Genomic DNA, 23,501 nt, shown 5'->3' on the forward strand with positions numbered 1-23,501 from the left:
AACACTAGAATAAAAGTAGATTCCAGTTTGTACAGACTGTGGGATTTTGGTGGGAAATTTCATTGAGGCTTCACTATCTTTGAGCACCATTAGTAGATAATATTAATAAAGGACTACATTCTCAATCTTACTAGAAATAACAATTAAACTATATAGTATGTTACAGTTTCACAAAAAAGAAAAAAAATTTAACTCTGTTGCATATTGCAAAGCCCCCAGACTAACCCCTGAAGGGAAAAAACTCTGCTAGAAGCCTTTTCTTCATACCCAGAGCCCACTGAACTGGGACAACACTTGGGAACAGACCTGTATTCATCTTACAGCTTGCATTCCTGTTCTGTTTGTTTCCAGTCAAGATGAGGATGGATCCCCAGAACAGAAGTCCTCTAAAGCTGTGTCACAACACTGCCTCCCAGACTAACAGACCTTAGCACCGATCAGTTCTCACCTATTGCTGCTCCCCAAACTCTGCCATGACTCCAGGTATAAGACCGCCAGCATGCAAAAGGCATTTCTGCCTTATAGGGCCTTAGACAGCAGCCAGGCTGAGACTGCCACAGCACAAACATACACTTTATTGCCTGGCACACAGAGAAAACATCACCAGAAACAGAAATCCTGAAGGAGCTGTGCCTTTTGCCATCATTGTGGCAAGAAATCAATGTTGCGTTGTTGAGGTGCACAGGCCCTCTCAGAAATCACAAGAGTAAGAGGGGACTGGGGTACATGCCACAATATATTTATTACATGGAGAAGTCTCCCGTGCCCACTTGAAGCAAATACAACTGAATTAATTAGCTGTAGTAAATGGAGGTGAGAACAAGGACACAAAGGTAGCAAGCACTGATCTGCAGCTCTATGGACAGGGACCTGCAGCTCTGCAGAGAGGTACTGCACCAGGGCAGGGCTCCTGAGGGAACAAGGGACAATTGTCCCCTCATCAGCACATAAGAAATATTATCTTCTTAGGTGCTCTCAACCACAGCAACAGCCTTTTTTTCTGGGCACAGCCCAGAGCAACAAAATTTAAAGCCAGACAGCCCAAGGCAATCCTGCACGTTGTGCCTTCTGAAAGCTGACTCCTCTGGCTCCCTGTGCAGTGGCCATCGCACAGGGAGAGCGCACGGTGACAAAGTGAGACTAGCACACAGGCCAACAAGGTATGAGCAAAAGCAAAACTGCTACTGACTGCTGCATTCGTGTGAAACACTAAGGACTAAGCCTTCCATGGAATCACTGTCATGAACTACAGATGGAAACTTGGTTTACACTTAATTGTCTCTCTACAGAAAGGAACTCGGCAGCCAGTCTGTCAGTGAAAGCAACAGGACCTTCTACTCCACTGTCAGAAACTGAGAGAGCAGCCAGTAATAGGATGTAAGATTCATAAAAGGGATCCAGAAAGCAACGGGAAAAAACTGTCCCTGCCACAAGGAGAAAGATGATGCCAGAGATAACCTCACACTGCGTAGCAACCTGCCACCTGATTGCAAAATGGACCACGTCAACAGATGATGGGAACAGACCCTATGAAAAATGGGCTTGCCACGAGCGCAACTCATCAACCTGCAGCAGCTGAGACTTGTCTCTTTCAAGCTTTGTCAATGTTGTGCAGCTCGCCGTGCTAACACACAGCCATTTCAGGAGCAGCAAAGCCTCTACAGACCTATGCAGTGTGTTGACAGGGATGTGTACGCACAGTCAGACACTTGTGTATGTACATGAGAGACTTTTCCTTGCCCCAGACAGATTTCCTGTGCAAGGCAGGAACCACCATTCACAAACAGAATCTCAGTATGAAATCTAGATCGACACCCACAGTTAAACCTTCTGTGTGTCTGCAACCCTGTGTTTGGGGAAGGCCTGGCAGGAAAAAGGGTCCCTACAGGTCTAACGATGTTAAAAGCCTCCCACCAATTGATCTCTTTCCTACTGGCACGGAAAAGGCTGCCCAGCCGTAGCTGTGCAGCCGCACGGTGCTCCGAGGAGAGGGGGCACCGTGTCCCCCTCAGACAACAATAACCCCGGATCAGCAGCTCCACGGCTGAGCACAAGGGACTGCGACACGGCAGCACGGAGCACAGCCCGGGATCCGGCGGGAGGCAGACCCTGCCGTGTCAGTGCCAGCTCTCAGCAGATTCCTCTGCGCTCTGCAAGCGAGGAGGGCCAGGAACCCCCGGACACTGCCCCGGCCCCGGAGCGGGATCCCCGCGGGGTTGCCCACAGGTGCTCTCTCCCCTGCGCTGCCCCACCGCGGGGAGGAGGGGGCAGGAGAGCCTGAGGAAGGAGATGTCGGAGGCAGGGGGACACGAAGAGAGGGGGTACCGAGAGCAAGGGGATGCCTGAGGCGGGGCCCCAGAGGGTAAGGTGCTTGCCCTGAAGGGACACACGTACACACACGCACAAACACACACCGCTCCATCCCCGAGCGTCCTGGCGCCGAGACACTCCCGCCGCCGCGGCATCGCCCGGCACCGGAGCGAGCCAACCTGTGTCCCCGGGCACCGAGAAACCGGCTGCGGTGCCCGGCACGGGCGGGCGGGCGGAAGGCGGCCCCCCGCGCCCCCTCCCCGGCTGCCTCCCCGCGGGGCGCGTCGCATCCCCCCGGCCGGGGCCGCGCTGCGGCAGCCGTACCGTGGGCAGCAGCGGCTCCATCTGCGCCCCTTGGTCCTGAGTCTCCATGCGGCGGCGGCGGGGCTGCGGCGGCGCCCCCTCCCCGCCGCCCGCGGGCCGGGGCGCTCCCCGGGCGCTGCGGGAGCCGCTGGGCTGCGCCGGGCTCGGGGCTCCCCGGCTCCGCGCTCCCGGCTCCGCGCTCCCGGCTCCGCGCTCCCGGCTCCGCGCTCCCGGCTCCGCGCTCCCGGCTCCGCGCTCCCGGCGCGCAGGCAGGAAGCGCGCGCCAGTCACATGGCCGCGCGCACCGCCGGCCCCGCGCGGGGGGGCAGAGCCGGAGCCACCTGCGGGATGCGGGGTGCGGGATGCGGGGTGCGGGGTGCGGGATGCGGGGTGCGGGATGCGGGGTGCGGGGTGCGGGATGCGGGGTGCGGGATGCGGGGTGCGGGATGCGGGGTGCGGGATGCGGGGTGCGGGGTGCGGGATGCGGGATGCGGGGTGCGGGGTGCGGGATGCGGGGTGCGGGGTGCGGGATGATGCCAGGCCCGCCTCGCCCCTGCACACCGGCACCCCGCGGGCGCTGCAATGGGAGCGGGGAGCAGAGGGACCGGGCCCCGCTAAGCGCCGGGTGAGACTATGGAAAACACCACACACGGCTCAGAAGCTTAGCGCTTCACACCAAGCTTCAGCCGCAGGCTCCCAGCACTGCTGCTTCAGGGCAGTATTGGGCCAAGATTTGATTTAGCCAACACCAGAAGAGTACCAGAAAACAGTGACCCTTCACTCGGTCCTGCCCGACTTTGGCCCTTAGTTACAGACAGCACCTTCAAAAGAGAGTTCTGCCCCTCTCCCCACTACGATAACCCCACCATCCCCTTCTACCTGCAAATCACAAACATATCAGAATATCATCTTTTTCGGTATAGGAGTTTTACCCTCTTTTTCACACAATTTTGTCATTCAAGCCTGCCACACATTTGGCTTCTCCTAGTCTATCTGGCTCTGCATCTCAGTGGTTACATTCACCTATACAAAAAACCCCAACAAGCTCCACAAATGGTTGTCAAAGCCTAAATTTGCTGTACAAATGGGAATAAGAAGTTGAGTCCCCACAGTACTTGTAATACTAAGAACAAGTGTAACACTGCCTACCAAAACAACTGAGCTAGAGAAGTTTATATTTTCATCACTTCCCACTGTATCTTCCAAAAAAAAAACCCAAGGCCATTCAAACCGGTGTGCATAAAAATCAAAGTGGCCAGAGATTTAATTATGAAAAATGAACTAGCAAGTAAACTCCTCTCTCCCTGTTAAATTAATTTCCTTGCCAAAGCAGCAGGCCATGCCCTACATTTTGGATATCCTTTGCAGTCTAAAAGTAGATCAATAAACAGCTTCACTAAATCTGATTAATTTCCTCTGCCATGGGACTTGTTCTTCAAGTCTCCCAGAGATCTTCCAGGTTGAATTACTTGTACATCAGCCAAGCAAGACACAGAGCTGGGGGAGCAGTATGAAGGAAAGGGGAGTCAAAGCTGATTCTTACAAAGAAGGGGGCTATTTTCTGAGTTACAACTGAGATTTTGTTCTTTAAAGTGACACATACATTTAACACTATACAGAAAGACAGACAGCAGATATGGTCCAGGTTCTGGGACAAAGGCAAGATGTGTATTTTCATAAGTGGTTACAGATCTCAGTAATTAACACTGGAGGCCATTCAGGTCACTAGAGGTAAGGCTGTGTCAGCATTTGCGCAGTAAAACCCTATTTGTAGGAGCTTATAATTAAGCTATGAAAGTCATGATGAAGCTGGGAAGGAGTGTGTTTAAAAGTGATTTTCTCCTTTAAGGAAAATAGATTTAAAGTGAATATGCCACCTGTGAAATCAGGAAGACCAAAAGGTTTCGGTCTACAGACAGCGATTTCAATGAACATTAATATAATATTCATTAGTCTTGATCTTATTCATCACCTTAGTCTTCTCTGTCTAAATATCTCAAGCTTGTCCAAGAGCATTTTTTCAATAGCTACTGCAATTCTTCAAGCTCAATGGCATTTATACATCTTTCACTCCCCAAAATATTCCCTCAAAACACACTTGTCCACATAGACACATCTAATAAATGTAAAGCCCAAAACCAACTCAGGTGCTGTATACATGACACTGCTCCCCAACACTTCACAGTGAAAAACAGGATCAAGACCACAAGCACCACACTCAGGAGTTACAGGTGACTTACTGAATGGACCATCAGAAGAGAGTTAGGATCAGCCATGTAATTGTTTTTCCAAAGGTTTTTTGTCAGAGTGCTTTACAGTCAGGAGTTCACCATTATGGAATAATAGATGAAATATGGAAAAAGTTGGTTAAATAACAAACCTCTCCAAATTATCCTGTATTGTCCTGCTTCACACACATAAAAACACCACAGACTTCCATAGCTACAAAGCCACACTTTGATAGCCAAAGTGCAAGTCATTCTTTTGCTTCAGTATGAAGGTCCAAAATGTTGAATCCAAAATTCCAAAGCCAAGGGCTCGGCATATACAAATGTGGAAGAACATAAAGGACCCGGCTGACATTTTTTTTAATCAAACATAACTAAGCTATTTTTGTAACATTATAGCAGTATATCACACCAAAAAGAGAATTAAGAGAAAGCAGTATTTATTCTCTAGTTGATTCATAATTGAATTTGAATTCTGTTTTCCCTTATTTCAAGTTGGCTTCTTTCACTCTTGCATTTGATTGTAAGCCATACTTCCATGTCCAGCAATTCTGTTAGTATTACTCTATTACAGTAGTAATTTCATTTCTCATCCCAAAAGAATAAGCTTTAAATTTGTGAAATTTTAAAATAGAGCAGCCTTAGTTTCCAGTTTCAACTTTCAGTACACAACTAGGTGTTATTTTCAAGCTTTTGTACATGAAGGGTAAAAAAAAGTTCTCAAATCATCAATAATTGGAGAAACTTCATCACAAAAGCAGGTGTGAAATCATGACATGCAGATCCACTTCAGTTGTAATATAAAGAATACTTAGGATTTGCTATAAAAAGAAATAATTTTGTGGCATATTTATGTCAGACTGTTTTTTTTTTTCTTTATATATATATATTTCTAGTGCATTGGATAAACGAAATAGTGAGTGTTTCTACATTTACTTTTACAGTGATAAAGCTCCTAAAGCAAACATCAATGGAAAAAAGGGGAAATATTGTTCTTGTTCAATAACATTCTGAATTTATGTCAGAAACTGACCTGATCCCTGCCTGGTGTCAGCTTTCATAAGAAATTAAAGACAGTAAAAGTTGAATTTTATTCTCCTTCCTCAAGCTGCCTTTTGCCCCTTTGGCCTACAGCAAACCAATACCTCAGATGTTCTCCCAAGTCACAGTCAATGTGTTAAACCCCACTGAACAGAGGTTTTGATCCTCAGAAGCTGTTCACAAGGAGTATGTTTTGTATATAAGCTGAATTACATTCAAAAGGCTCAGAGCACTCTCAAAGTACTTTGTAGGCATATAGCATAGATTTAGTAGGCACATACCCATCTATCTGGGCTTGACATAAAACTGGTCAGGGGTGTAAATGATTCCCACTGTCTTGAGCATCACTGACACAGCCCTGTTTATACAAAAATAGATATGTGATAAGAAACAATAATGAAGGCCTAGAAATCACAGAGTTCAAGCCCATGAGAGATTTTCTTGCCTAAAGAGCACTTCCAAATTATCTGGAGGGTGGAGGAATTATCGCTTCCTCCACCTAAGACCTTAGAAGGTATTCTGATATAGTAAGTGATGCTATATATATGGGTGTATTTTTATATGCTCATAAAAGCTGTCACAGAGTCCTAGCATCACTTACTAGCCCAGTACCACTCACATTTTTACTGTCATACCTTTCTGTCAGTTTTCATTTTGTGATCAATATATAGCTATAATTTAAAAGAAATTCTTTATTTAAACCATTTCTCTGAATACAATTCCTGTTCTAGGAAGACATCCTGGGAGTATTGGCTCATCTCCCAGTTTAGCCATAAAATATGTCACTCTACCAGGATGGAGGGGGGTAGGAACTGCTACTAAGCAAGACTGAACTCCACAGAGCTGTTAGTTACAAACCTGAACATGAGAACTATTTACTTTTAAATATCCCCATAGCAGAAATATGCTTGAAGCCTAATTCATTCATTTACATATATGTCCAATAGTCTCAGCATGTTCTTAATTCCAAAAAGAACCTGCACTCTGTCAGACCTAATGTGGTTGCCAGTAGATTTTAGCAACATTGTGAACAATTTCACACAATATTCAGAATCAGAAAGGACTGGGGTTAGATCAGTTTGCCCTCTCTTGATTCCTGCCTAAGCTCGAGCCTCAGATACACTGGTAAATAAAATGCATGCACAATACACATTAATTTGAATGCTCATACTGTGCATATTTATCATAAACATATTTCATCGATGAAGGGAAACCTTTTTAAAAACTGCCAATTATTTTCAGCTGGTTACAGGTTATTCGTATTTCAAGTAAATCAGCAAATTAATTCCTAAGCTTCTGGGGGAAACAAAATAACTATCAAGCAGTCAGAATCCTTTTCATTCTATTTTTGTCCTAATGACCATAGAAGATGAAATAGTAATGGGTGGACCTCTCAAACTGCATTTCATACTACTAAAATAAAGATGTGAACTACCCATACATATGGAGAGGAACAGCCCACCGATATAACCTATTCCTAATGCATTTTTTTCTCTGTAATTAGAGAAATTATTCTGACAAAAAGGTAAAAAAGGGGAGGGGAAAAACAAATTCTGGCAGCACTGTTTCCTCTCTCCATTCTTCCTCCCTAAGTGAAGATAAATAACCATCTGGATCATTGTACTGCCTTTGTGACAGGTGGTACTCAGTTATGTTTCTCATTTGATTGGAAAGTGGTAATGGCTCTTTAGCAGCTCTTTCCTTTGCTAATATACTCTGCCTGAAATAATTTACTCTAAGTTAATTCATTTGAAATATGATCCAAAAAGATTCAATGCTATTGGGATGCATTCTTCAATTGCAACATAATCTCTTTTTTCTATTGGCATTCAAATTAGAAAAGAGTACTCTAATAATTGTTTCACTAATATAACTTCTCACATTGTTCAGCCAAAAGAAGTAATGCCAATGAAATATGTCTGTGTCCACAGCCCAATCCTACAACTCCTATGACACAGGGAGACAATCTGTGTTGGTAAAGAGCACCAAATATTTGTTACCTTCTTAATTTTCCCTAAAATGGATCCTCTACCAAAGGTTATGAATTTTATGGTATTCTGACTCTAAGCTAGGCCTCTGACTTTTGCTATAAGGTCAATATTAGAGAATACTATTTTAAAATCTAAACTAAAATTAAGATGTGGTAGAGACTCTTAAAATAATACATGTAATTAGTCATAATATTATTTTGCTAATTATTAAGATAGCCACTCTTTCTAGGCTTATTTTTCAAGTGAAAGAAATTCCTCAGACATATCATCCATTTAATCCTGCTTTGTAAATCAAATATGTTGAATCAGGCCCTAATTAGTCACTGACCTAAATAATCCTTCAAAAAGATTAAGCCATCTTGATTTAAAACCTGCAAGGGGGGACAATATATTGTTTCTTGCTCAGTTACTCTAACAGTAAACTATAACTAAAGATGTATCTTTCAGATGTAAGACAACATTTATCTAGATTAAGCTTCAAGTGGTTGGATTTTCCCACAAGTCTTACTTTGAAGCCAACAAGTCCTCTTGCATGAGGAATGGTTTCCTTATATAGGTAAGGACTGTGTAAATACTTCTCTTCCTTTATGGTGCTTCTAATTCTCTGCTCCTAAAATCCTCTGCACCACCATCATGGCTCCTCTGAAGCTTCCAATTTGCACAGGAACACCACAGCATTACAAAGCTTGGCCTGACAATGCGGCGTCAGGAAGCCAGACCATGCGCCTTTGACCTCCGGATCATTCCCTGTTTTCCACTTCATGAACCATGATTGTTCCCTTGAGCATGAGGAGAGCTCCTAACTGGGGCATCTGCAGGGTCAGATGATGGTTGTTGGGAGAGATGGATGAGGCTGGCTGCGGTTTTGTTTGTTTGCAATATCTGAAATTTGCGAGTACACACTACAGTAAGTGTTACAAAGTGCAAATATCTACTTTCAGCTTTTGAATCCCAGTCATATTCTCTGTCCGCTCCTTGCCTTAGACAGTAATCACTTCAGCAGAGAGTTTATCAGCCTCCATGGCAGACCAGACTGATCATGTGGCCTTACTGTGGTTGCGCCAAAGGCACAAAACTTCAGACAGAAGCTTTTCTGTAGGTATTCATTGAACTATAGAAATAACTATATAAAATTCATGAACAGTAATATTTTGCACATATACCTAAGACAGCAAAGCTATCTGTGCTAGTCCCAGAAACAGAAGCACTAAGCTGTGTCATCCTGTACCCATTTTTCTCATTACATCTTGGGTAAGATGCATTATCCCAGCTGCTGGGATTTTCAACTTTGTCTTGAATTGCAGGCAACTGAAGAGATTGTTTGCAACAATCTCTTACTTCAGCTAAATCAATCACTCCTGGCAGAAAAAGCACCCACCTCCTCCTCAGGTTTTCCAAGTACAAAGTTCATTCAAATCACTTCAAATCTAAATAGAAAAAAAGGAGAGAGGAAAAAAACTGCATGGAAAATATGGAAAATTATCTTTTAAATACAATTTTGAAAACAAAGCTACATAAATCGCAAATATTTCAGTAAAAATCCCAGTCTAGACTGCATATAACCCTGAAGTTCCTCAGTAAATCAAAGCAGTGCTACAGGTAATTTATGGAGCTGACAATACAATTCCCTCTCTATCCATCACCTTTGATAGGAACCCAAACCTGGTATCATGAAGTTTCCTTAGGAGGTGAGATCATTTTCTCGTCTTTTGGGAGCATCTCTGAGATACAAAATAAAATTAAATTAACTATACTTACTATACTTTCTAAGCACACATTCATTGCACCCAAAATGTTGCTGTTCATGAAAAGCCTTTTTGCCATGCACAAAATTTTAAAATTTTTAAAACATGACAACTGTTCCTTGCATTCTAAGCATGTCTTACTGTTTTCATAATTACTGTTTTTGCAGTGCTGTACTAGATTTTCACAAAAACTAGATCCACATGTAGTGCATTACTAATAAAGATGACAGCGCTGGCTTTACAAATGCTTCTTTTGTTTCAAAATACCACATTTGTCAGTTTTCCTGCTCAAACTCCCTACATAGAGGGGAAAACCTTTGCTGTGTTTATACTGACCTGCTAATGAAATAGAAATACATGTCCTTCTTAATTTTCCACATGCTACATTTCCAGACAAAAAAATTTTACCTGAAATCCAGAATCCAGGATCTTGACTGGCTTGCCATTTCACAAGAGCAGCAGCTGGCATAAACTGGCAGAGCTCCAATACAGTCAAATGGGGTTTATGAGATGAAAGTGCATTCCTTACTGAAGTAGCCAACTCAATTCAAAAGCAGGAATTTTAAAAGTAACTATTTGAAAAGAATAGCTACAAAGAAGTAATTATTCTTTTTAAAGATAAATACTGTAAAGCTGAGCTTTAAGATTGTGCAAAGAGAACAAATTCACCCATGGTCCCCAGTAGGCAAGTAGTGGGGACACAGAAAGTGAAATCTTCTTTGAATTACTCGCCTCATGGAAGCCAGTGATACCAATTCCTTGGTTTTTTAAGAATTTTGCCTCATTAAGAAGACACTTTTGGCCTAAAGAGTAGTAATCAGTGATTCAAAACCTAACTGCAGACAGTGTGTAAGTGACTCTCATTTCCAGCCAGTCAATTTTGGGATGGATCCTGTGTCTAATGCTTCAAGTTTTTAACATTGATAACCTCCATGATGGGACAGAATGAGTCCTCCTGATGCCCATGGAGAGTTCATGGCAAACTGGAGGAGTAGGCTGACAGAAACCTCATGAAGTTTAGTAAGAAGTGCAGAGTCCTGTACCTGGGATGGGCCAGCTCTATGGGGTGAATTAGCAAAATCACAGCCAGCAAGTGCAGGAATGGGATTATTCCCCTTGGCACTCACAAAGCCACATCTGAAATAAAAGTGCTCTGGTTTTGGGCCCCCCGTACACAGAGGAAGATTAACAAACTTCTGTTCAAATTATACACTTACAGCATTGTCAGCCTAAATTTACAAGAACAATATATATTTTATATACAGAAAAAGGCATTTCTCAGCTATAATAACTCACATCTCCCTAAGGTAAACATTTAAAATGATTCCTGTCCTAGGAGTATTGCTCCTCTCCAAAGACTTCAGAAGGATTTCACACAAATTTCTCAGTTACCTTTAGCCACATTTGAGTCATCTAACACTGTCAGAGTAACCTGCTCCAAGCTGTCTTGGCTTATACATGAAAAAAGAGAGATTCTTTACAAAGTAAATAGCAGCTTAATGTCTGAACTCCAATTGTTTATCCAATTTTGACCAAAGGTGAACACACCAACCACAGAACTGAGTTCAAAACTTGTGCTTATGATAAGAAAGTTTAAACTCAAGTACCCCTGTACTTTCCTCCTTGAGATGAAAAAAAAAAAAAATTAAAATTCCAGTTATAAAGAGAAAACTGAGGAGTACTAACACTATTCAGGAATTATTTTTGTGACATTAAAAATATAGATAAAATTGTTTATATGAACTTTTACCAGAGCAGTAGAGAATTCCTATCCAAGTTCTGAGAAATCTTATCTGCATGTCTATGGACTTCTAAGACAGTGAGTGTAGGGTTTCTGTATCTTATTTATTTATGGGGTGTTTAAAACCATTAATAGATTTTTTTAAAGAGAGAGATGCAATTTAGTACATGCAATCTCTTTACATTTCTGCAAATACCTCATTATTAGTGGATTTGTAACTGTCAGGACCCAGCTGCAAATCCACTCTGTGGCCATTGAATTACACCAGCAATGCTCTAATCTGAGGAATCACTGCCTGTTCCTAAAAATCATGGCCAATGCGTGGACACAGGTGAAATATTTTACCACCTGCCAGCAGGACCAGAAGCCATCAAAGCTTCCAGAATTCCTCTAGTACTCCCACTGCAGACATGAAAACACATTAAAGTGAAAGTGTGAGGTTATCAGGACCACCTGAAGTATCAAACACAAATATCACACTGAGACAACTGCACTGTTGCAAACATGCCTTGAGGCACTGCCACATAATTCAGCCTTGGTGTCAGGCTGCATGTTGAGAAAAGAAGGTTGGACTGATTAAAGCCTTGACCAAAATTATGACATAAACTGTCATAATTAATATCTCAAACAGAGACTGTGGGACACTAGTATCTAAACTGGCTAAAGGAACTAAGCTAGCTTCTCATCTCCTGTGGTTTCCACTCTGACAGGTCCATATCAAAACATGATCGTGGCACAATTTCCCCCTGGTGTCCTCATTCCCAAGAGGAAACTGTCATGGGGAAGCTGTAGTGCATCACAGGCAAGAGAAGAGGGACACCAAGAGTGCAGGTCTTGATCCCAGTTACCTCAAGAAGCACTCATAACAGAGAGACTGGAAAGTGCATAGAAGTCAGAGTCCTCTCAGGAGAACAATTTGTTTTGCCCTACCCTAAGAATCAATGGTCATCAGGACAGTCCTGCAGGTCTCAGCTGTAAGATAGTCACATCTCTAATGTCTGGCAACACACCTGGAACACTTTCACAAAACCTGTATTTTGTTTGAAGTTTGCTGCCTTTTGCTAGACCTCATTAAAAGAGAACATGTGCAGCAGTGAATACTTTTGCCTACCACACTGAGAGGTGTTTTCTGTCCAACTACACAACTTGAATCATATTCAGGATTTGCAGGAGGTTAACATGTTTAGGGGAAGAGCAGTTTTTTGTATGCCAGGTGCTCCTAGCATTGGAGATAGTCTATATTTATTATATATTATATTTATGTTGTTCTTGGTGTAATTTCAGGAAGTATAACTCTATTTCTATCCCTGCAGCACACTCAATCATATCTGATCCACACCTAAATTACTAAGATGGCAGGGAACTGCAGTAGCACCAGGCACACTGTAAACTATCCTTCTCTGGAGGAATTAGTCTAACTTCCATTTCCCTGATAGCTGCCATGACAGCCTAACTGATGAGCAACTCCCTGTAAGATCTTCCATGATCTTCCATTTGTGTTTTGAGAACATGCAAAAGGAGCAAACACAATGAAGATCACATCAACACATTTCCACGTGATTCTGTAGGTCATCTTCAAAAACTTCAAAAAATTACTGAAAAGGGTTTTAGCAAATTCAACATGGAAGCTTTGACATTTGCCTATGATGAGAAAAATTATATAAGGGTGTGACAATATGTAATCCCATATTGTAATATTTTATCCAATACTGAATTTGAATAACAAAATTTAAACAGATTTTCTAATAGTCATAAAGGAAAACAGCTTGTATAACAAAGGCAAATCCAGCCCAAGATACCCTTGTGAGTAATTGTCACAAGTTCTGCCATTTCTTTTCGTTTGTGCACAAACCCTCGGGTGAGTACATTTTCACCTTAGCCAATTGCTCCTGTTTGTCCAAATCACAAGGCTACCATCAATCAGAAAAGAATATAATTTAATGCCTACAGGTAGTAAAAAACAATTTAATGGAAGACATTTTTCTCTCCCTTGTGAAGTGCCTTGTATAAATTGCCCATTTTCCAGGCAGGACAATTCAGGAACAGATCACCAGGCTGGCTTAAATACATGAAAACCTTCCACACTGTAGTAAATGCCTGCTGGGGATATTAAATAGAAGGAGGTAAGGAAGATTTTCCTACTACTAATGAATTTGCTGTCAAAAAAAAAAAGAAGCCACTATCCAAATTTTATCTGTAGAAAAAACATGAAGAACTCTGAGACGCAGGGATACAACTACCATCTATGGTCATTTAACACAATAATGATTACATCACAAAAGCAGCTTGTCTCAATTCGCAAAATGTACTTTCCACAGCTTTTGGTAACTGTGCAAAGCCATGAACCTTAGAGCAAAGAGCTTTAGAGTCATGTCAAAAGGCAATTCCACATTTGTCTGGAAGTCCATATATTGGTGAATTATCTGAAACATGACATTTGGAGCTACAAGAATAAGTTGGTTGTGTAACCACAGATGGAGGCCTGACAGGCTCAGAACACTTGACAAAAGGGTCCTTGCAGTAAATCTCATCTGCCATTGCATACAGTCAAGATTATTTTAATAACTATTTATTTTTATAGATATATGTATCTATATATACAGCTTTTTCTTTCATTACTGCAAATTGCAGTAAAAACATGCAATCTTTGCAGTGTATGAATGCAAAGGTCAGATTAGCTGTTGTTCTTCCATGGCATTATTATGGGAGGTTTCCAAGAGAAAACATATTGGTCACTGGTTGTACTTGTGATATTTGCTAGCTAGTGGCCAGACACAGCAAAGGAGGTGTCAGCAGACTCCTTCCATACTGCCGAACAGGGTGCAGAATTCTGAAGTCTCATCTTCCCCTATTTCTAACACAGAGACAGTGAAAAAGGTAACCAGAAACACAGAGCTGAAAGACCCCGCAGTATGTTGAAGTTGGTTTACCCTTCCCTGATAAAAATCAACCCAAGACACAGTAATATTTTTTGATTAGTCACCTCAAACTTAGACATAAAGTTAAGGGGTTTCCTCTCAAAGTGTGTGTAGATAATTATGAAAACTGTTAACTTTTCCAGATGATGCCAGACCTTATCCAGCTGACCCAGTTTCACTTCAATGGAAGAAGTTCTTACCTGCCTCAAAGTAGTGTGAAGAAGCAAGGCAGTGAAGCAAGACGGTGAAAGGTGACAAAAAGTTATGCATGCCACCAACCATCACTCCCTGCCCACTTAAAATCCTTCTGTAGCTAACAACTATCTGCCAGCCGTGAAGAGAAATGAGGTACCACTCCAATTAGTAATACACAGTCTGATTAGTAACTAAATGAATAGCGAGTGGCACTCGTATACACAAATAAATAACTGAAGTCTGATGGAGTACAAAAAACAGTAAGATACTGATATTACCTTGTGTCCTGTCCCCCTTCAGACAGGATTAGAAGACAAAGCCAATTCTCTGTGACACTCAGAAACTGATTAAGTGCATTAAGTTAAATAAGTTTGAATGGCTGCAGTATCATAGGGAAAGATGGAAAATAAAAAGAGGGATAGAAGCTATTTCTATAGTTAGTTCATTTGCCTCATATGTTTGCTGCATCTAAGTCACACCTTGAAATAAGACCATCACACTATGCCTAAAACTGATGGTTTTCCCCACAATCACACTTTTTAGCACATACTGCAACTACACCTCCAGGTCAGAGCTGGGAATTTAGTCTTGCCCTCAGCACAGTGATTGAGGGCCATGTGCCAAATCCAGCCCTGACTTAAGTGCCAGTAAAAACTGTCAAACACAAAATGCAGCTGTCTAAGGTCAAGTCCCAGATGTTTCGTTCAAGTAAAGCACAGATGATCTTGACCTCAAGAAAACGGAATGTAACATTCATGTCATGGCCTAGTCAAAAAAAACAGGGTTCCTACAATAAAAGCAGAGCTATTTCTTTTTGAAGGAAGATTAAAAGCCTTTGATCAAACTGTACCTTTAAAGCAGATAGGAGCTGGGTCTCAGATAACTTTAAATAGTACCAAAGTTCCCCAGAACCATGGGGTATTGCAAAATATGAATTGTTGACCACAAGTCATTTTTAAAAACAACATATTTGTTGTTCAACAGTACTTACAGCATTAGGCTTTTCTCCATGCTTTCCCTGAGCTAAACAAACTGAGAAATTGTATTTTAATTTCACATTGATATAATACTTCCAGAAGAATGGCTTGTTTTTAATATACTGCACCTGCCTGAAGCTAAGAATTAAGGTCAACAAATTTAAAAAAAAAAAAAGTCAGAAGAATTCTTCAGCAGTTCTGGAATCATCCCTTAGCAAAGCTTAAGATAAATTTCTGCTCAAAAGCAGCTTGAGAAGCAACATGTCTGAGATATGTAGGATGTGCCTGTTACAAGTTTGCATCTACAAAACCTCCCTTCCCAGCCATACAAAAATCAGTCTCAGCTGTTACCTTGTCTTTTTCATCCTCCTGAGTTAAAGACCTATGCTGGATGGGATGCCTTGTGCTGCCGGTGCCGTGGGCTTTAGTGCCACTCAGCGTTCAAAAGGCACAACTGCAGGGAGCTGCTCCGCCAGGGCACCCGGCAGCTTGATAGGAGGAGGAATGGCACTTGACTAATTCATAGAGAATAGCGGATTTTAGAAACGAAGCTGATGTTGAGCCTTCGTTTGATCTCATCTTTAGCCGCAGTGCTTCTGTTTAAAAGCCGCAGTGGGATTTTCAGAGGAAATGGGCATTTAGCCTGAAATGGCAGGTCACAGCCATGAAAAGTAAAGAAATTGGCAGCAGAGAGGAGGGGAGAGTGAAAGAAGTTTGCAGGACCTAGGAGACAAGACAAAGTCAGAGGAAGCAAGAAGAGACATTCAGCAAACACATGCCAGCAGGAGAAGGACCAAGTGAACACAGAGAGAATGGGACAATGTAAAAAACTATTAGGAGAAGTCAGGTAAGCTATTACTGCTTTGTGGCTCACCTGGGCAAAAACTCATCTTTGCCAAAATATATGTTGCAGCAGTGCAACGATATGTCTTGAATTTAACCTAAGATATGGAAGCAATCCCATATAGTATATTTCTTTATTCTGCCTCTTTCTCCTTCCTGATTCACATTATTTATTTTTGTTATTTTAGGATGGGTATTTTCTCTTTTTTTAGCCTAAAAACCCCCTCAGATAATACACTTTTTAAACACCTTGCCAAAATAAGGGCTCTGCTATCAATATCCTTTCTAAATAAAAAGCAAACCAACAACTAGCCAAGAAAAAAATTATCAGTTCTAGCAACAGTAATTTCCACAAAAAGAAATGTCTTACAAGACGTTTCCATAACATAAGTAGAAGTTACAATCAGACAAAAAAATATTTTCTCCCAGGCCACTAAATATCCAAAAACTAAAATCACGAGCAGAAACTAAAACTGAGTAGGAGTTCCTGCTTATTGCAAAAGAAAAACATTATTTGTCCAAACAAAATAAGATGAGGCTAAGAAATGTCCTGAGAATCAAGCAAGCCAAGGTGACCATAAAATACCAGAAACATTTTGCACAGGGATGCTCAGACTGCCCATGGTGGGATGCTGTCACACCCTGCCCTGCCAGCCTCACCTGACCTACACCAACACTAATGCTGGCAAGTGGCAAATCACCAAAGGGCTGCATTGTGAGAAATGTTATTTATAATACGTGGAGACACCATCATCACACACAACAGCTAGCATGCAGCATCACAATAAAGACAGTTCCTTTAGCAGATTAAGCCCTCACAAAACTACCAAACCCAGAAACACGGAAGAGCACAAAGTCCCCCTCGGCTGGCCTGAGGACATCACATGTCTGCCAGAGGAGATGGGCTGCTGCAGTATGGCATCACAAAAGGGTGCTGAAGGAACACAAACTGTGTGAGGCTTGTATTCTCTTTTCTGCTTGAATTTATGTAAAATCTCTAATGAATAGAAGTTAATTAGCTACACTTAAGACTGATATACAGCTACAGCCATAGGGAATAAACAGGTTCACCAGCTGCTGTATTACTTTAACTACACTGTAAATTGCTGCATGCTATTAACATGCTCTCCTGGCTTCAATAAAGAAAATCTTATTGAAATCAGTAGCACACATTTCCTATTTCAGTGAGACATTGCAAAATTAAAATGATATGTAGTAAAAACAATATGTGTGAGCCACCTGCTTACTGTATGATAGAATAGATTGGCATAGAATGACAGCTGCTGCACAGCCAACATTTCAGATACTGTACTACCTTGCCAACTGGACTTAAATTCACACACGATTTCCTTGACTAGCACTGAATGAATTTTTGCTGCTATAAATATGCATTGGCAATTGTGATGAATCATCCTGGGTACTAAGGGTCATTGTTAATTCAAATACATCAAGAGCCATATCCAGTGCAAAAAGCCTCCAGAACAAATATTGATAAGTCCAGACTGTTTTGGTGACCTACACGTAAAGAACATGTCTTGACCCACAACAAAGGGTAATGAAGCCTGCAGGGCTTGCTGGATGTTCATAGCACAAAATGCTCAGTATTAAAACCAAAATTCTAATCTATCATCACATGGCTCCTCACACTAGCTTGGATTCCATGAGAATTACCACAATCAAGACCTCGCAGTCTTATTTAGGCACCTAGAGCCACATTCAGAGAACCTAAACTCCCTAATTTCTTACAATTATCCTAGCCTATGCTACATCTGCATTTTTTTTCTAGCAGACTCAAGGCAGGTCTCAGCTCTGCCCCTGAGCTGGGCTGTCTGAATCCTTTTTCAGACTCATGTGGTTCTTAGCACTGCTCAGTCACAGGAGCTTACTGAAAGGCAGGCTCCTTGATGTTGCTTCTAATTCCCATTTATTTCAATCAGAGCCATGTGTCTAATTATGTTTGCAGATCCGTTTTTGCTGGTTTTATATTAAGGGAATGCCTAGAAACAATAAACGTTTCTTTTAATCTAACTTTCTCTGCTGGCAGCTGATGTCTCAAGTCAGTGCTGACAGGAGCTCTAACAAGAAACCTTGCATTAGATTCCCCTGATAATAAAATCTTGTTTGCATTTATAATAATAAATACTCTGAGTTGGAATAGGAAATAATTTTATGAGGATGAATATGATTTACAGTTCTACAACAAGCGATGATACAGTAGTGCTCATAAAAGGGCAGGTTTGGGGTAAAATCAGTAATCTATTTCAACCAATTCAAATGCCAATATCCCATCTGCTAAGTCTCTTTATTTTATATCAGTCTGCCATTTTCTCTTAGTGGTAGCATCAATAAACATTGTTGGTAATCATCTGCTTGTGCTCTAATGTGGCATATTCAGTTTCATTGAACAAAGCCAGGCTGAAGATCCCCGAAGGAAAACAAAAGTGAGTTGTTTAGTTATGATTCAGACCCGTGTCTCTCATTTAAGAATGACTCAAGTTGCATAATCACCAAACCTGCACATAAATATGTTTTATACTATACAAAGCTAAATGCTAATAACAGCTGCTTTATTTATTCCAAAGAATTTTTCAATTACATGGAGTTCTTCTCTTCATTTTGCCAAATGCAGTGGAACATTTAAAAAAAAAAACAAAACATTAATTTGAGGAGTTCACTAAAAATAGTATTTTTAGTGTCTGATGTATAACAGGATTCCAGCTGGAGAATACCACTTTTGATTTACAAAAGCATTTGTTTCTCTTTCCCTGCTTTCAGATAGATTTGTTATCCACAGAGATGAAATGCTGGATACCTAAGCCTAGATTCAGGTTCCCCTTAGGTGGCATTTGCCCTAAAATTCCCAAATTCATCTAGCATACTCACAGTCTGCAGCCAGAGATAGCCTAAAGCATGATTACAAAGGTGGGTTTTGTTTCTCTGGCACTGTAAAATTACAGTTTCAATACTGTAATTAATCGTGGTCATTCATAGTTACAATAGGCCTGATAATCAGTGGTGAAAGGAATTATAATTGGCCACTTACTCTGAGAAACTTGGAGATAATAAGCCCAGGCTTGCACAGTAACTTCAAAGCCTCACAGGTTTTGAGTTTCCATCAGGATGTTTGGATTTCTAACAGGAACAATTCAACAACAAACTTGAGTCCTTCTGCCTTAAAAGGCTTATCAGTAAGACAGAGAGGATCCAAAACTGTCCAGTTATGAGAGCAACCTGATACACATATTAACATAAAGCTGGAATACCAGCCTGGAAAGCAACCTTCAGGAATCAGCTACATTTCTTAACATTGCTTGCTTCTTCAATCAAACTTCCTCCATTTAAAAAGCCATTTCCAAAAAATCTGCATTCTCTGATATGAAAATGTTCCCTTACAGATTATTGTCAGGACAGGCAGTTTTTCTCATGGCCCACCAGGCCCTCAGCAGACCCATGCTCCTGGAGGTCCACTGCAGAGGTGGAGGACACAGAGCTCAGCCCCACTGAGGAGCAGGAGCTCCAGGGAGGCTGGAACAGGCTGTAACCTGCCAGCTCTGCCATGAGGACAGACCTTGTAAGAGATTCTCATGCCTGTCAGCTAATACTGTACCCTGCCCTGGCATTGTAATGGAAACGGCTGTGCTTTCTGAAGGCATCATCTCTGACATGAGACATAAAACCACACATGTTTGTCATTTCTATATTTAACATACCGATGTGGAGCTTGAGGAGGAAAGAATAGCTTCTGCTAACATAGATCAGAAATGTCTTTTGAGAGGTGGCATGTAAAACCATATCCCCAGAAAAGATGTTTAGTTATTACTAAAAACTCTGATGCTAGCACTGCTCTCCCAAATTACTAGAAAATACTTTCAAAGGAAAGACTGCAAAAGTACAAATATACTAAGTTTACAAATCATTCTTGTATATTTGCACGGTCACTGATGACAAAAAAAATCCATTACCTCAGCAAAGAACCACTGTTAAGGTGTCAAAATCACCTAAATAATCTATTACATTTATTCTTCTAATAATATTATTTACTGTAGTATTTATAGTGTGAATAACACTCACATGTTAAACAAGCATCTTGTTGTCTAAGATGCTTAGACTTTTTTTTTCTATAAAAAAATTACCAACCATTGGAAAAAGGAAAATTTACTAGTAACACTGAAATATTATTCTTACTATGTAATTAATTCTGTAGGTGTGGCTTGATCATCTAAAACATAATAGACTATTTGGAGCACAGGCACTGGCAAGCCTGCTGCAGTCCCAGCTGGCCTGCTGCCTGGGCTATAAATTTTTTGTGCAAGAAGTAAATCTGATTTAAAACATTACTTGGGCCTGAGATTTACTATTCAGCAATGTCACCTACACCGATGTCCACCCACAATGGCACAGCTGCAGGAAACAGGGCAGCAGAGAGAGCCAGCTCTGGCAGCAGTCCCTGCCCGAGGGACTGCTGCTGCCCAGGGACACTCCAGGAGCCCCCAAAGGGAATGGCAGTTCATGCCAGAGAAACAGCAGCAGCACATTCTCCCCATCCTCTCCCTGGTGAAATGAATAGACCATTAGAAGCCAAAAAAGAAATCTATGTTGAGGTACTGCTAATGTTCTAACAAAGTGACACAAACAAGTTACACCTCTAACAACTCACCTTCTTCCTACTCTAGGTATTTATAGCAATGTCTTGAATTTGACTGATATACCATAGTCTATTAATTGTGCTGATCCCCCCCACCCCTCGCCTCCCCAAAAAAAAAGCAGGATAAACAAGGGGCAAAGTGAAAATTTTAAAATAGAATTTCCTCGCCTCAGTTTATTTAAGTTAGATATTTAGGACTGAGCTTATCAAGCCAACTGGTGGGCATCCTGCACATGGCATAGCACCTAGCACCAGCTTCCTGCATGTGCTGAATCATGGCATCTGAATTTACAGGAGCCGGTGGTACATTCATATACCACAGAGCAGAAACAAGCTTTTTATTATAACCGTCCCCTAATTAGTAGTTGTTAATAAACCGAGTTTAAAACAACAAAACAATTGACTGCCTATTAAATGACCTTAGAATAAAATGTGCTGTTACTATACTTGAGCTAGAGCAGTGCAAGTAAATATCTCCAAAAGAAAAAGCAAAGTCTTCTAAAACAGAAACCAATTTGATATGGAAATGGGTCAACAGTTGCTTAAGATGTAGCACAGTTTTGATTTGATCTGCTATATTTGGACTCTGTAAGAGGCGCTTCCAGTAACATCGGTATTGCTTATACATGAGACTTTTGCATAATCACTGTGTGAAGCATTAGAATTCTTCAAACCGAGAATGATTTTCAAAACGATTATATGTATCTATGTTAATAACATGGATACAACAGTATTTGCTGAAGAAAAAGAACAACTGTTTTCTTAAACAATTAGGATTCATGTTACGTTGCTTGGCACAGTATTGTTCAGAAACCCACACACTCCTTATCCAAAGGAAGGCCAGATGCAGCCATGGGCACCAAGTTATGCTTAGCACTTAGCTTAGAATACACGCTGGTCAAACAAGTAGAAATATAGAAATAATTGGACATACATTTGTGTTACAAATTAAATCCTTTTTAATTTGGAGCAAGCTGTTAGGTATATTGCTGCTTTTCAGACATGATCACAATTTGAGTTGTTCTTAAGGAAACAATCAGATTTCATTTAAATATTTTAAGATTTTTTACTTCCACATATCTCAGCTGTTAGCTTTCTAGTCCACCTTGTTATTTCTATGGAGCCCCTGGTAAACTTTGTGTAACCAGAAGAATTAATCTGATTTCATTCCCGAAACCTATGAAAGATCATTTCACCCTGCTTACCACCATGTTAGGGAACCTACCCCAGCCAGCAGGGAATGTTCCTTCTTCTTTTCAAGCCTGGCCTCCACTCACACTTGCTACAGATACAATAGTACTGGTTCTTCTTTGCCCTTGCATTCTGACCTTGGGAAGAAGAACACACATATGTAATATCTTCCTTTAAGTGCACTTAAACAATGAATACAAGCATGCACATTCTGAACACAAAGTGCAGGCATTAAAGCAGCTATTGACTCCTGCAGAGTGATCAAAGGAATTTGACCTTGCCATAGATGAGGTACTCACAGCACAGAGCAACGATCAGCTGCTGGGCATGGGCAACCTTAAGAAACAAGAATTATAGTGACCATTTTCAATTTATCTGTGTGTGCTGTTTGACATTGAAAAAGAACACATTCAGGAAATATTATCACATGTCATAACTTAAGCATATTATCTCTGCAGAGACGTAAATGAGTTATTGTAGCCATAGTAAGCCAGAGGTTTGCTGAAATCAAAGCGAATTGGGAATGCTAGATCTTCACACAGATAACAAAATGAAACAAAAATGCACCAGGCTATTTGTGATTAATAGTAGTGCCTCTAAAATCAACATGAATTATAATTACATAGGTTACTAACCTTTACAGAGTCCACATGAATATCCATTCGATTCCCCAGTCCATTCTGCACCTTATATGCCAATAAAGATGATATTCTGAGAACAAAAGTCTCTACAATACGTGTCTCCACCAGGGTACAGCCCACTCTGTTGAAGCATATTTTAACCTAATAATTCCTATAGCATATTGCAATTTTTAGACTAACTGCTATTAGTGAAAACCCAACTATTCAATCCTGTGTCTGGCTCTGTAACAGATGTCATACATATTGTTTAACAAGTAGTTCATGTCTCTTGACACCATTTTACCACTTGTAAAATAAGAATGCTATGAGATCACTGAATGGTAGACATTATAAAAGTAGAAAGCATTGACTATTATTTGTTGTTTTATTATTATTTAATGTAACATATGGATGAAAAATTCTGGCTTGTTTGACCAGGAAGACAGCCCTATATGTTTAAAATTAAATTAGCATAGAAAAAAATTAAGCAAACAGACTATCTCAAACAGGAAATGAAATAAACAGTATGGAGCTCTTTAAATACATAACAAGTAATCAGCAAAAGGGCTGTGAACGGAACCTGAGTGGGAAGCTTGTGACCAGTGAGGCTGATACTGCTGGAAGCCTGAATGAAAGTTAAAAGGCTCCATGACTAGGCCAGACTATACAGGCAATTAGAAGTGCTGAATGTTGCCAAGGCATCAGGCCAACAAGAATTACAACTCAACAAACTGAATGAAGGAGAGTGGGGGG

The 23,501-nt window shown here is 41.1% G+C and overlaps 1 protein-coding gene across 3 annotated transcripts in view; it reads right to left on the minus strand.

The window, feature by feature from the left end:
• SLC4A10 (solute carrier family 4 member 10) overlaps window positions 1-22,315 on the minus strand; it is a 166,229-nt gene extending 143,914 nt beyond the window's left edge. The window contains exon 1 of one of the 3 annotated variants that reach the window (XM_054515406.1): window positions 22,163-22,315. Coding sequence is in view for 1 of the 3 variants with exons in the window: in XM_036386559.2 (XP_036242452.1) it covers window positions 2,635-2,682 (48 nt within the window). In the remaining 2 variants the exon portion in view is untranslated. Of the gene's footprint in view, window positions 1-2,634; window positions 2,764-22,162 lie in introns of those variants that run through there. The other 2 variants (XM_036386559.2, XM_036386561.2) reach the window with 2 other exon arrangements.
• Window positions 22,316-23,501: the final 1,186 nt, after the last annotated feature.

Source organism: Molothrus ater, chromosome 7 (genome assembly GCF_012460135.2).
Source record: "Molothrus ater isolate BHLD 08-10-18 breed brown headed cowbird chromosome 7, BPBGC_Mater_1.1, whole genome shotgun sequence".
In the NCBI taxonomy this organism is placed as follows: Eukaryota; Metazoa; Chordata; class Aves; order Passeriformes; family Icteridae; genus Molothrus; species Molothrus ater.